The following is a 15,474-nucleotide window of genomic DNA, read 5'->3' on the forward strand; positions in this document are numbered from 1 at the left end:
TCCTTGTCGTGGTTTATAAAATCATAACTGGCTTAGATAAAGTGAATAGAAAAATTCTTTTTCCTAGACTGGGGGAGTCCAAAATCAAGTAGCATATTTTCAAGGTGAGGCAGTAAAGATTTAAAAAGGAACTGAGGGTCAAAATTTTCATTTGGATGTTGGTTCATGTGTGGAATGAACTGCCAGAGGAAGTGGTAGATTCAGGAACAGTTACAACACTTAAAAGACATTTGGATGGGCACATGAATAAGAAAGGCTTAGAGGGATATGGGCCAAGTGCTGCCAAATGGGACTAGTTTAGTTTGGGAAACTTGGTCTGCACAGATGAGCTGGACCGAATGTTCTGTTACCATGTTATATGAGTCATCGATTCTTAGAGTCATACAGCATAGAAACAGACTCTATAAAGTTGATTAACAAAGATCTCCTTGCTGTGAAGAACCGCAGTAAATATTCAATATATGCCAACACCTTTGCCATGATGGCATTGAGTATTCATGTCAAAAATATCCATGCAGACAAAAGGTGTCATTGTAGAACCCTAGCAGCCTTCTTCATGCCCAAATCAATGGTTGAACAGAGCTCAATTTCTTGCTCACCGTGTTTTCATGTTCTGTTATTACACTTCTTGAAACATCCAAGTTTCTCTTTCATTTTAATGATCGGTCAAGGTGTTGGGGTTTTTTGTTTCTACATTGCTTACAAACTTATTATGTTTCCTTTCCAGAATCCCACTAAAGTAGCATTCACAACCCTGGCTGGACTGAGTGGTATTGCCATCACTCTTGCTCTGATACTGATGATAACAACATCAACAGAAATTATCAGGAGATCATACTTTGAGGTTTTCTGGTACACTCATCATCTTTTTGTGATCTTTTTCGCTGGGCTTGTGATCCATGGAGTTGGGTATGTATTGTATTTGTAAATTGTCTACCATTTACACCTACTGACGTGCCATCTTTCTAATTTCAGCAAATCTGTTTCAGATAATATCAAGGGAGCAGCAGACTTATATGAATAAATGCTAAATTACATTTTGGCAAAAAGTATCAGCAGATCTGTATCCAGTCGTAGCAAGGTGCAAAACACCATTGGCTGCAAGATACGCTAAAAACACAATCCAAAATGCCCAAATTCTATATCAGAAATTTCACTTACACATTTGTTACATTTAAAAGGGAAAAAAACTCTGACGATCGTGAAATGCTTCATAACTCCTACTGTTTAACGAAGGCTGTTAAGTGTATTTATTGTGGCTGCAGGTCTTTCAGAATTTTGTAGATAGCCCCAGAGTGCACACACCTACTAGCCTGCTCCCATATTCATTCTCTACTGTCACATGTCATGCAGACTTGCAGCAAAGTGTTCTTGACTGGAGAAGAGGTTCAATAGTGTTTTAAATGAGTAAAATACTGCAGATCTGAAATAAAAATAGTGTTATACTCCTCAGTTTCCTGGTCTTCTCCACAATAAGAGTTGTCACTCCCACCTTGGATCCTGCCAAATTATTCCCAAGAACAAACTGTAATTCCTGGAACTGACACTCTGTCAATCACACCACTGTAACTGCCCAGTCTTAAGTTGGCACTCCAACCTGATCTTACATAGGGGAATGCTAAAATTCTGGCCATCTGTCCCACAAATTATCACCTGCTCAGGTAACAGATCAGAAAGTGAACATATTTGCTCATCAGCAACTGGTTAGATCCTGTATCTCTCAAAATTATAACATCTTGTCCTTCTCCCCCTGTTCTTTCTGAGTAAATTTTACACAGGGGAATTCTTTGTAGAGATCAGGTACTAACTCCATAAGCAGCCCCTACCTAGGCTGTGCACTGTCCTGCAGCTCCTCCACTTTTCTTGGGGTTTCCTTTACTACCTTCATTAATGCCACTGGCTTTTCTTCTACCACAGTGCCTTTCTTTAACGGCCTGCACTGAGACTTTCCCACAGTGGAAACACTTAAGGCCTTTCACCTCTTTTCCACCCTCTTGGGCTTCTTTTTTATCCGGTGGTAAAATCTTACCAATGCTCTCTACTCTTGGTAGACCAGTGTAGGATCTCCCCTTCTCCCAACTTCTAACCTTTACAGGACAAAATTCTGACTGGAAGCTTGTCTTATGCACCAAGATGTACTCATCTGCTAGTTCTGCTGCCCTTCTCACTTCCTGTTCCTCCATGTGAATTTTAAACTCCTCCAGCAGAATAATCTCTCTGAGAGCCTCAAATGTGCTATCTATTTTCAAAGCATGCACTCATCCATCAAAGTGATGATGTTTAATTCTTTCAAACTCAACCTAAGTCTGACCTTGTTCCTTCTTTGTGTTCCTGAACCGCTGTCTATATGCTTCTGGTACCAATTCATAAGCACTTCAAATTGCCTGTTTAACCTCTTCATAATCTCTTGACACCTCATCTGACAGTGCAGCAAATACCTCACTAGCTCTTCCTACCAATTTAGTCTGAACTAGCTTTACCCATAAATCATCAGACCACTCCATCTACCTTGCTAATGTTTCAAATGAAATAAAGAAAGCTTCAACATCTTTCTCAAAATGTGGCAGAGTTTTGACACATATATATATCTATCTCTAACACTACCTTCTCTTTTAATCTCCATCCTATTAACTTGACTTTGCTGACTAAGTCACAACCTCTCGCGTTCAACTTCTCTTTCTCTTTTCCTTTCTTTCTCCCTCTGTTTATCATCTAACTCAATTTTCCTTAATTGTAATTCAAGGTTTTCTACCTCTACTGCACTTGTCATTTTCTCTGACACACCTAAGTGTTTGAGTAATCCCTAGGGCGGCACTGTGGCACAGTGGTTAGCACTGCTGCCTCACAGTGCCAGAGACCTGGGTTCAATTCCTGACTCAGGTATGGAGTTTGCACATTCTCCCTGTGTCTGTGTGGGTTTCCTCCCACAGTCCAAAGATGTGCAGGTCAGGTGAATTGGCTGGGCTAAATTGCCCGTAGTGTTAGGGGAATGGGTGGGTTGCGGGTCGGTGTGGACTTGTTGGGCTGAAGGGCCTTGTTTCCACACTGTAAGTAATCTAATCTTTATTATTTCAGCTTTACTTTTGTCCTTGGTTAAACACAAACTTAACTTGTTAATTTTAAAACTATGGTCTTTTGCTTTCCTTCTAAACTTTCTTGGCAAATTCGAGAATCATCTTCAAATCCCAGAGCCTCTTAAGCAATTTTAAGAGCCATTTCTCTCACTTTTAATTTAATCAACCACAAGTCACCAAAATTAAACAAATTGTCTCACCTGCATTTTATTTAAAATGAGGACATTAACCTGCAAGCGTTTAAGTCTGCTGGGAGTTTTCATACCCCCAAATCTATTCAAAACTGTTTAAACCATTTCAAATCACAGACCCGAGCCCCCAAACTGTTACAACACAGGATAAACCCACCTGCTTAATTTAAAACCAGCAACACAAGAGATTTATCCCATGCAGTAATCTGTAAACATTTGAGTGGCCAAGAACTAAGTAAAAATTAACAACTTTATTTCTTAAAGCATAAGAGAATAATTAACTAACCACTGTTTAAATTTCTTTCTGTGATCTATCTTTTACCTTCCCTTCTATAATACTAGCCCAATAAAACTCCCAATTAAGATTTACAAAACAACATTTCTTATCTCAAAACCAGGCAGCTGTAGGTTCTTGTCTTTGGATTTTCCTATGTCTTCTTTTCTCCTTGTTGGGAATTTCTGCCTCACAGATACCTTTTTAAGAGAGCTCATTTTTCATGCAGTCTGTTTACATGCTGGGCTTGTCAGTTCTCCTCTCAACTGTTCAATTTCCCCCCTCCCCCAGTCTTATACCCCAGAGCATCAGATTGTGTCATTGGCTTTTAAGATTGTCAATTTACCCAATTCAGACTTAATTGGAAAATGGCATTTTTATCGGGATATAATTTAAACTGATTGGCCAGATTCAAATTTTTTTTGTCTCCAGGCAACAAACTACTCGAGTTGTTCAACCCAACGTTACATACATTGTTGCCTTATTGAGAACACTTGGTGCAGTATCCAGTAGTTCTGCTGCTTTTAACTCTCTTAAAGGTACATCTTCATAACAGTAGAAAGTGCTAGATAAACTCCACAGTTCTAACAGCATCTGTGGAGACAGAAAAGAATTAATATCTTGAGTCTGAACATGTCTTCAGAACGGAGTGATTGGACTCAAAAAATTAACTCTGTTTCCCTCTCCACAGATGCTGCTGGATTCCTGAGGGTCTCCAGCACTTTTTGCATCGATAGAATTTCATATGCTGACACTTATTTTTTTAAAAAGCTCAAAATCTCTTTAAAACTTTCTTACAAAGGAAATATTTTGTGCTTCAACCAACAGGCGAATCGTTCGTGGCCAAACAGAAGGCAGTCTACACAACCATAATGCTACCTTTTGCAAGGATAAATATATGGAATGGGGGAATATCAGACAGTGTCCTGTGCCTGTTTTCTCAGGGAATCCTCCAATGGTACATCTGTCTTTGCATCACTTTTCAATGATAATATTTAGTTGAGAGAATGCAATCACATTGAATTGTTTTCGCTATTCTAACTAAACCAATTGATCTTCTTTACAGACATGGAAATGGGTGGTGGGCCCCATGTTCTTGTATGTTTGTGAGAGACTTGTGCGGTTTTGTCGGTCCCATCAGAAAGTTGTAATCACAAAGGTAAGCAAATGTTCAATTGAAGTTTATTTGATCATGTCTAGCATTACCACAAATATTTTCTGGCAAAAGTGAGGACTGCAGATGCTGGAGATTAGAGTCAAGAGTGTGGTGCTGGAAAAGCACAGCAAGTCAGACAGCATCTGAGGAATAGGAGAATCGATGCTTTGGGTAAAAGCCCTTCCTCAGGAACGAGGCTAGAGCCTTTGGGTTGGAGAGATAAATGGGAGGGCGGTGGGGCTAGGGGGAAGGTAGCTGAGAGTGCAGTGGGTGGATGGAAGTGGGGGTAAAGGTGATAGGTCAAAGGGGAGGGTGGAATGGATATGTGAGAAGGAAGATTGACAAGTGGGACAGGTCATAAGGCAGTGCTGAGCTGGAAGGTTGGAATTGGGATAAGATGGGGGGAGGGGAAATGTGGAAACTGGTGAAGTCCACATTGATGCCCTGGGGTTGGAGGGTCCCAAGATGGAAAATGAGGTGTTCTTCCTCCACATGTCGAATGGTTAGGATGTGGCGATGGAGGAGGCCCAGGATCTGCATGCCCTTGGCAGAGTGGGAGGAGGAGTTGAAGTGTTTGGCCACAGGGTGGTGGGGTTGGTTGGTGCAAGTGCCCACAGATATTCTCTGAAACGCCCTGCAAGTAGGCATCCTGCCTCCCCAATATAGAGAAGACCGCACCGGGAGCAACAGATACAGTAAATGACATGTGTGGAAGTGTAGGTGCAACTTTGATGGATGTGGAAGTCTCATTTAGGACCTTGGACGGAGGTAAGGGGGGAGGTGTGGGCACAGGTTTTGCAATTTCTGCGGTGGCAGGGGAAGGTGCTGGGAGGGGAGCGTTAGTTGTCGGGGGTGTGGACCGACGAGGTAGTTGCGGAGGGAACGGTCTTTACGGAAAGCGGATAGGGGTGGGGAGGGAAATATATCTCTGGTGGTGGGGTCCATTTGTAGGTGGTGGAAATGGCAGAAGATGATGCAATATATATGGAGGTTGGTGGGGTGGAAGGTGAGGACGGGGGGCGGGGGGGGGGGGGGGGTTCTGTCCTTGTTGCAGTTGGAGGGATGGGGTTCAAGGGTGGAGGTGCGGAAAGTGGATGAGATGTGATTGAGAAGAGAAAAAGAGAAAGGACAGAAAATACATCTTTAAAAAAGACAAAAAAGGGACAAATAATACTTGACAGCATGTGATATGTACATACAATGTACTTTCTCATTCTCACTGAAGTTGCAACATCTTATATTTAATATAAAATTTCACAAAATGTTTCACAGCAGTGTTAAGATCAAAATACTGTGTGTCCTTTTTTGGCCTACTGTCAGATTGGGTCACATGACCAAAAACATGTTCAAAAGGTAGATTTAAGGAGTTTCACTCAGGAGGTCTGAGAGGTAAAGAGGTGAAGAAGTTCAGGGAGGGTATTCCAGAGATTAGAGTTTGGGCAATTGAAGGTATGACTACCACTAACAAAAATTAGGGTCCCCGAGAAGCCAGGATTAGAGGAACACTGGTATCTTGAAGGGTTCTGGGCTGAAAGAGATTACAAAGACAGGGAAGAATGATATGGAAGGATTTGAAAACAGGAATTAGAGTTTTAAAATCAATACATTGTTTGTTTGGGAGCCAAATGAGCAAAGGAATGATAGAGGAACAGGTAGCAGAGCACTCTCAGACAGCAAGATGGAGAATAGAATGTAGGAAAGCAGGAAAGAGTCCATGGCAATTACAAAGTTTACATGTAACAAGGATATAAACAAAGGATTCAGTAGCGGATGAGTAAAATAGGAGAAAAGTTGGTAATGTTATGAAAGTGGAAATGAGTATTTGCCTCAAAAATGAAAAAGGTAACTGATCTTGGGACCAAGTGTGACAACATTGTCTGAATGGACTGAATTTTCTCAGACTTCTGCCTGTTTTATGAAACAGAAGTTTACGTGGAGACTGAGATCAATCGCTTCAATTTTGCCAATCTTTAATCATAGAAAATTTGTTTTCAACCATTACTAGATATTGGATAAGTAGTCTGATAAGTTAGCCACAGTGGTAGAGCTGGGAGTTTTGTACATGTAAAAACTAACTCTGTGCTTTCAATATCACCAAGGGCAGCACACAGAAGAGAAATGTTTGGGGCCAAGATTAGATTCCTAGGAGACTTCAAAGGTAGCAAAGTAAGAGTGGGAGAAAAACAATTGGAAACAATTCTCCAGTTGTGGTTTGATAATAAGAATATAACCAAGTGACAGCTGTCCCACTCAGCTGGACAGCAGTGGAGAAGTGTTGGAAGAAGATTGTATGGTCCATTATGTCACAAACTATGTACAGGGTTCAAAGATAAGAAGGGAAAATTTACTCATCTCAGTCACACCGGATGTGATTTGAGATTTTATTGTTCAGTATATCATATTGATAAAGGATTCAAACATTCATATGCTGGGAAGGATGGAAATGGATTTTAGACAAAATAAACAAGGCCTTTGGAGAGGAAGGAGACATTGGAGATGGTTTTAAAAGACAGTGGCGTTTTGAGGATTTTTTGAGGAACAGGGTGATAACAGCAGATTTAAGGGAGAAACAGACACATCTGAAGGAGAAAAGCATTAATAATTTTGGACAGCATGGCAACAAAGAGGAGAAGTTGAGCTGTTAGCATTTTAGTTCAGATAGAATTAAGAGTGCAGAAATTAGTCCCCATGGACAAGATTCACTCAGAGAGAGATTGAGGAAACATGGGAAATAAATGAGAGGAAAAGGTGAATCCAGGCCCAGCCAAAGGGAAATGTTCTAGAGGTGGTTTGGCCTCTGTGGGCTGGTTGAAGGAATGGACATGTTAGAGGCAACTATAACAATGGTCCTATGAAAGGCAAAACAAATTATCGATTGATAGATTTATGTTACAGAGGATTTTATGTAAGGGAAACAAAATTAGACAGGAATTGCTTGCTATTGTGTTTAATTGTACACTCATTTGCCATTTGCTCAAAGTTGTTTCTCTTCACAGGTTGTTACCCATCCCTCTAAAGTGCTGGAACTGCAGATGAAGAAGCGAGGTTTTAAGATGGAGGTCGGTCAATACGTTTTTGTCCAATGTTCAAAAATTTCAAGGTTAGAGTGGCACCCCTTCACATTGACTTCCTCTCCAGAAGAAGACCACTTCAGCATTCATGTGAGAATAGTAGGAGACTGGACAGACAGTTTGTTCAAAGTATGTGGTGGAGACCAAAAGGAATTCCGAGAAGCATGGAAACTCCCCAGGTGAGGGAACTCACAATCTGGATTCATCTACTTAATATTATTTCTGTTTGTCTTTATGATCTTTTCATAATTACGGTATACATTCCATAAGTTATTTGAAGCTTGATTTCCCCAAACTGCCACTCCCAGTAAGAAGCTGCTGTGCGAACGGGGGGTAGATTTCTGGGAACTGAATTCCCAAGTTTCCCTCATCATGCAGATTGCTACCTCGTCAGAACACTGATGATAGGGCTATTCCTATGGATTCTAGGTTTGTCAGTTTTACTGACACAAAAGGAGGGGTTTTAATTTACTCCACTCAGTGGAAACTAGGCAGAGAGATTCAAAATGTACAGGCTCCTTTTCCCTACTCAGAGTTGAGGTGCTTACCAGAATTAAGCCTGCAGCTTATTAACAGATCCCCTGAAGTAATGGTAATGGTCTGCTGGGCTGGGTTGGCCAGCCAGTTTGACTAGAACTACTTGCCTCGCATTCAGCAGAAGACCAGAAATGTAAGCAAAATGACTCAATTCTTTTATTCTCAACACCACAACGAAGCTGGACCTCTGCTCATCTGAACAACCCCTCCCTCTGCCCTGCACCCATTACCAAATCTACAAACCCTCTCCATCCACTCAGCAACCTCTAAACCCCTCTGTACTTACCTGAAAGCTGGAGGACAGTCCTGAGTTGTTCAATTTTCTCCTGTTGGCAACAAGCCCTCCACAACCCTTTGAGTTGTGGGATGCAATTAATGGAGGTTGGCAGTATGTTAATGAGGCCAGGGTCAAACCCAGACCTACAGCTCAAACCCAGCTGAGCATGCTTCATCTCCCCTCCACAGATATTCCCGAGCAGGATGTTTAACAGCACTTCCGAGTTTTCCAATCAGCAATTAAAGTACAAATTTCAGATCTCTGAAATATGAATATATGCAGTAAATCTAATTCCCATATGTAATAACTCTGATACTGACATTGGATGGTATAGCAGAATAAGACACATTTGTCAAAGCTCTTCCCCTTGCACTGATCAGGACAATTCACAAGAAATACCACGGTAAAGGGAAAACATATTTATACTATTTGATAAAGGGGTGCTCATTGGTTGGCAAGTGGATTCTGATTGGTCTATGCATTGCCATGAAGAGTTCATTACTTAAGGATAACCAGCAATTAACTGCCAAGCTTTGAATTCTAAACCAGGCAGGTTGACTCTGAATGGTCAAAGCATTGACCTGACAACTAAATCAATTTAATTGAGTTGAAAGAGATGTAGTGTGCATACATGTTCTTTTTGTCTGCGAAGAACTGGACCCTTTATTAATACATGTAGATTCCAGTAACAGAAGTGCTCCACATTACAAGCTCAAATGACAATCTTAAAGTGGCACTTCTTTGCACACCCAGGATTATTAACAAATATTATGATCATGGAATCACACCTAATGTTTGACACTGCATTGCAGGCTCTGCTAGTGCAGGCTGTTTGGTTATGGTCAGTATAGGTAGCTCTTCTACAACACAATGATTGCATTCTTGTGCAACCCCACATTATAGAAAAATCAGGCTTTAGAAACAGCACGTAAAATGTTGGCGATGTAATTGCCTTCCGGCCAACACAAGTTTTAAAAGTTTGTGCTTCAGAAACAGTGCCCCCAATTCATCAATCACGTTATACTGATTTTGTTTTAGCCAAACCAACATTATAGCAGACCAACCTGTACCTTGCTTCATCCTTACCTTGATCCATCCATTTTTGAAATGCACGTCCTACATGCCGAGCATAACACCAGCACTGAAATGCATAAACTATATTATTAAATAGCATGAAAGGCAAAATTTCTTTTTATCTTTATGGCAGTATCCTGTTAGTGGTGAATATCACTTATATTGTTCTGCAAATTAGCAATATGAAGCAGCTAGCGATTACACAAACTTGTGAGCTACCTTACATTTCCAGGGTAATCTGAGGCAGACGGGGTGCTTTTCACAACCAAAAGTAATGGTGTATGATATTGTATAATATATTCATAATGTTGTATGATATATACTGAGAAATGGTCTGTTCAGGATAGCAATTATCCTGCAGGATGGCTTTAATCCCCAACATCAAGTATATAAAAACAGAAATTGCTGGAAAAACTCAGCAGGTCTGGCAGCATCTGCGTCAAGAAATCAGAGTTAACGCTTCAAGTCCAGTGAGCCTGGTTCAGAAGAAGGATCACTGGATCTGAAATGTTAACTCTGATTTCTCAACATAGATGCTACCAGACCTGCTGAATTTTTCCAGCAATTTCTGTTTTTGTTTCTGAGTTCTCACATTGGCAGTTCTTTTGGGTTTTTTTGTGTCAGCATCAAGTATGTTGTTTTCTGTCTATTTTGGTATTTCTTACAAATTGTCCGGATGAATGTAAAATGAAATGTTTTGACTAGACATGAGATTTTTTTCAGGAATACTCATGACCCTGGAATTATTCTGCCAAATACATTGACCAATGTATTTTGTGAAATCTCTCTTTCCAGCATTTTATCAGAGATGCTAATCAATTAAACCTTTCTCAGCACTAACTTGTCCTTTTATCCTTTGGGAGACCCTGTTAACAGTTGGGATACTTTATTATCTAAGAGATTACAATTACAGGTAGGATCACTTTTTAACATTAACTTGTTGTTTCAGTATTACAGTTGACGGTCCTTTTGGCACAGCCAGCGAGGATGTGTTTCTGTATGAAACTGCTGTCCTTGTTGGGGCAGGAATTGGAGTTACTCCTTTTGCATCTATCCTCAAATCGGTTTGGTACAAATACACTCACTCTGATCCCAATCTGAAACTGAAAAAGGTAATGATACCAGAAACACATTTACTGAATTGATTATTGAGATGTAACTGATATTTGGTTTTGATTCAAAGGCTTAGAACTTAAACAAAAATAAAAACAGGTCTTAAGGCACAGTAAAATACAACAACAGAAGTAAAAGAATAATGTACAGCAAGGATCTTAAGTTCCTGCAAAATTATCAGGCCTAGAAATATGATTGTGCAATACAGGCAAACAGAAGATGAGCTGCTCACATGCATCTTCTCTCAGGCTGACACAATGTCCATTCTGTACCATCTATTCTGCCCATTTTATTATTAGTGGCATGTAGCCAGTTGGAACAAAGTGTCTGGATTCATGCCAGGATGCAGCAGTCTGTAACCAAACCCTTAAGGCTCTCAAAATCGTGGTTACACACAAAAATACCAACAGCTTTTCACCTCCTGTAGTAACTGAAGATATAATTGGAGGACCAGGAGATACAAACAAGTACAGACTGGGACTAAGGACTAGTACAAAGCTGTTTCATAATGATTCTTATATTTAGACGCAGATGCAGTTGAGTTTCTGGGTTAAGCTTCTTGATCTATATTTGGTGGAGGCATTGACCTTTATGGTGAATTGAGGGCATGACTGGTCATATGACTGGTCTGAAGGAAGGAAATTGAATGGTGGCAGCAAGGTCAGTTTTATATGGATTGTGGGACAGATGGTGTATGCTGTTTGTGAGAATAGGAGGAATAGTAAACATCTCCAAGTGATTTGGATAACTAGGGGTATTGGTGGTTGATTCTTCTCTTGATCTTCCTCCACTTCATCCTCCACCTCTTATATGTCTTGTTGCGCAGGTAAAATAGGATTGGCACCTCATTATTAGAAATTAAACTTCAAAAAGCCGATGACAAAAAGTCAGACAATGATTCAGTTCTGTGCTGTATGACTCCTCCTGAATAGTCCAAGAGGTCCAAAAGACTTGAGTACATCATTAGTCATTAGATCATGAGTTTTGTTGATCATGGTTTTGGAATAGCATGACCCTCATTGTAAGAAAACACTGCCATAAGGTTTGGGTTCCTAAGAAGAGTGATGAGCCATCAGTGAAGAAGATAGACTATCGACTCAGTAGTCAACTTGTGATCTGATAGTTTAGCTGGAATAAAGGTAGCGTAGATGAAGTCTCGTCAGTGACAGCATAATGCACCTAGCAAACATTTAATCCCCAATGTAGAGTGAGAAAGGGGAGAGATCTCTAACCCTAGGTCTCTGATTTTGGGAATATTTTCTAACCCAGAAAGTTTGGCAAATTCAAAATCATCTCAGGATGCCTGCTGCCTGACTACCATCAAGTGCAATCAAAAGAAAAATTGGGCCAAGCATTTCTAAGTCTGGATGGTCAGAAATAGAGCAGGTCATATATTTTGAATAGTTATTGGATTGGAACAGATAAAAACTGGTCAGTCGATGTTATTTCTAATGCTAAACCAGTTTTAGATTAGATTCCCTACAGTGTGGAAACAGGCCATTCGGCCCAACCAGTCCACACCGACCATCCAAAGAGTAACCCACCCAAACCCATTCCCCTCTGACTAATGCACCTACCACTATGGGCAATTTAGCATGTCCAGTCCACCTGACCTGCACATCTTTGGACTGTTGGAGGAAACCAGAGCAAACCCACGCAGACACAGGGAGAACATGCAAGCTCCACACAGACAGTCATCCAAGGCTAGAATCAAACCTGGAACCCTGGTGCTGTGAGGCAACAGTGCTAACCACTGAGCCACCGTGCTGCCTTTTAAAGAATGCTTCCTCTTGTGGGAGAACCCAGCACTAGGATCATACAGAATGGCCACAGTGTGGGAACAGGCTGCTTACCCCTTCCAGTCCACACTGACCTCCAAACTGCACCCCACCCAGACCGATCCCCTACATTTCCTATAGTTTACCCACCTAGCCTGCATATTAGCATGGCCAATCCACCCTAACCTGTGTATCTTTGGACTGTGGGTGGAAACCAAAGCAGCAGGGGAAACCTAAGCAGACACAGGGAGAACATGCAAACTTCCCATGGACAGTTGCTGAGGCTGGAATTGAACCTAGGACCCTGGTGCTGTGAGGCAGCAGTGCTAACATTAGAGTAACAATAAGTATAAAAACAGACAATGCTGGTAGGCCGATGCATTTAGCCTGACTGAAGCTGAGGAATCAGCCCGGAATTCCCATTAACAAATTATGTTGGGTGGGGAGAGGGAGGCAAGTAATAATCACAAAGAGTAGGAAGGTTTCGGGGTCAGTTCCTAATTCTCTGGGGCCTGTAAGAATAATTGAAAACCTACTTTTTAACACCACTTTCTCTTCCCTTACAAAAAGACTGCACATATTCTCATTGAGATAATTGATTGGCTGACTCACTGCCATGGAAAAAACAATGGGAAACTGTAGGAATCTGATGATTCACAAAAACCACAAAGCTGTTGGTAATAGCAGAGTAAGGATCATACTCAAACACTCCATGCTTGCAAAACCCAAATCAAAATGCTTGTTCTTAGAAGTAATTCTGTAATTGTGTAATGAACAGTCTTGAGTGTGCTAACAGCAGCACTAACAATAAATTTAAGATTGTTAGGCAATCTCATAACATGGCTCATTAATGCTTGCTATTTTAATTTGCAAAGATCCATTCTTGCCAAAAACCAAAATATGTTAATACATTGTCCCTTTACTCAATTACCTGGAAGTATGGGGTGTAGAATAGAATAGAATCACTACAGTGTACAAGCAGGCCATTTGACCCATTGAGTCCACACCCACTCCCCTATAACACTGCACCTCCCATGGTTAATGCACCTAACCTGCATAGTATGGGGCAATTTAGCATGGCCAATCCATCTAACCTGTACATATTTGGATTGTAGGAGAGCACCCAGATGAAACCCACGCAATGTTCAAAACTCCACACAGATAGTCACCCGAGGCTGGAATTGAACCCAGGCCCCTGGTGCTGTGAGGCAGTAGTGCCAGCCACTGAGTCACCTATGCTGCCCAGAGTCTAGAGAGTCCATTGTTCCCTACTGTGTTCTCCGTGGTCATACTTCAATCAGTCAAGTTGCCAATCTATCAGCATCCTCTATTCCAGTAATAGAAATAGTTCTGGTCATTTGAAATTTGACTACCTTCTCTTGCTGAAGACAAAACAAAAAAGCTTCTGCTAAATGTCTTTCCTTTCAGCAACACACTCTTATTTTTCAACTTGGAATATGTGTTCAGTTTTGGGTACAAAAAAACCACCACAAAAGAGATGCAAAGTAGTAACACGAAATATTTAATTACAGTTAAAGCCAGAATCGCCTGGTCAATGTAAGTGTTCATTATGCTAATAAGGAGAACATGTGCATTCCAGATATAGTAAGAGTTAGTCCTTTCTGCAAGTGACAGTTAGACTTTATAAGAGAGGAAGGGGGCACCAAACCATTGCAAGTCTTCTTGAGCATTCAATAGTTCTGTGATATAGAATTCTACATCTGGGTCTTCTCAGTAATTTGAAAATGATTGTTTGTGCCTCAGGGACAAATAAAATGGCAGGACATAATTTCTGAATGGGTAGTTGGAAAGGTAAAAGGAGTTGGAGGGAATTGATCTATGTTCTCCTCTCAGATCTACTTCTACTGGCTATGCCGAGAAACAAGTGCATTTGAGTGGTTTGCAGACCTCCTCCAGTCACTTGAGTCACAGATGCTTGAAAGAGGCAATGCAAATTTCCTGAGCTACAACATCTACCTCACTGGATGGGATGAAAATCAGGTAATTATTTACTGTTATTGTTAACAAACTCAGCCAGCAAGCTTCATCATAGAGGTCTGATCAAAAAAGGGACAGATCTCAACTCTTGTTCATTGTTTCCTTTGCCTTCTAATGATTAATCTGCAGTTGGAATGCATATTGTGCCAAAGGAGATCCCTAATGGTTCATTGGGCTTCATAGTGCTAGCTGTACAGAGAGGGAAGATTCTGGACCTGATTTATAACATGTAAAATCGTCGATTTCAGTCAGGGCAGCAGGATACATTTCAACATGCCCCAGCATTCTGGATCTTTGCAAAGGGAAGTGCAGCTAGGTTTTCTGCTAAGGGCGTCCATCCAGGCATAAATTGTCATATGTCAAATAGCATTGCCTCTGACATAGTACCACTGATTAAAACTCCGTACAATTCATCTTTCAGTTGGTCAGTGAATTTTACTTGTGGGAAATAATTTGGTGAGTGCATCTGTCTATGAAGCAAATAAAAACATAATATTTGCCAGATTTTTGGGTTCACAAAAGATTTGCTGAAAAAGATTAATAAGGTATGTGCCAGAAGTAATTTGTTTACACCTCGTACTTATTTTGTTTAATTTATTATTGTAAAGGTTATGGTCAGGAAGAATATTGAAAAAGTATAAGGGGCTAACTGGTGATTTGTTAATGGATAATGGCATGGCAGATGGAATATAAAGTGAGTAAATGTGAAGTTATTCATTTTGGTAGAAATCAAAAAAAGTAGACAGAGCATTTCTTAAATTGAAAAATGTTGGGAAGTGCTGATGTCCAAAGGGTATGCTTGTTTCTGAATTACTTATAAACTAGGGTGCATGTGCAGCAAATTATCAGAAACCTAGACATAGAGAAAGGGAATAGCAGTAGGTTTTTCAGGTCTTCAAGCCTGCTCTGCCATTCATAATAATCATCACTG

General features: G+C 40.7%; 1 protein-coding gene across 2 annotated transcripts in view; it reads left to right on the forward strand.

Annotated features, from left to right (window-relative positions):
• cybb (cytochrome b-245, beta polypeptide (chronic granulomatous disease)) overlaps window positions 1-15,474 on the forward strand; it is a 43,400-nt gene that overhangs the window by 16,299 nt on the left and 11,627 nt on the right. For both annotated transcript variants that reach the window (XM_072585103.1, XM_072585105.1), the window contains 6 exons: window positions 728-909; window positions 4,368-4,497; window positions 4,606-4,698; window positions 7,692-7,945; window positions 10,604-10,766; window positions 14,400-14,546. In XM_072585103.1, coding sequence (XP_072441204.1) covers window positions 728-909; window positions 4,368-4,497; window positions 4,606-4,698; window positions 7,692-7,945; window positions 10,604-10,766; window positions 14,400-14,546 — 969 coding nt within the window. The remainder of the gene's footprint in view (window positions 1-727; window positions 910-4,367; window positions 4,498-4,605; window positions 4,699-7,691; window positions 7,946-10,603; window positions 10,767-14,399; window positions 14,547-15,474) is intronic.

The sequence above is a fragment of the Chiloscyllium punctatum genome, chromosome 15 (genome assembly GCF_047496795.1).
Source record: "Chiloscyllium punctatum isolate Juve2018m chromosome 15, sChiPun1.3, whole genome shotgun sequence".
Classification (NCBI taxonomy): Eukaryota; Metazoa; Chordata; class Chondrichthyes; order Orectolobiformes; family Hemiscylliidae; genus Chiloscyllium; species Chiloscyllium punctatum.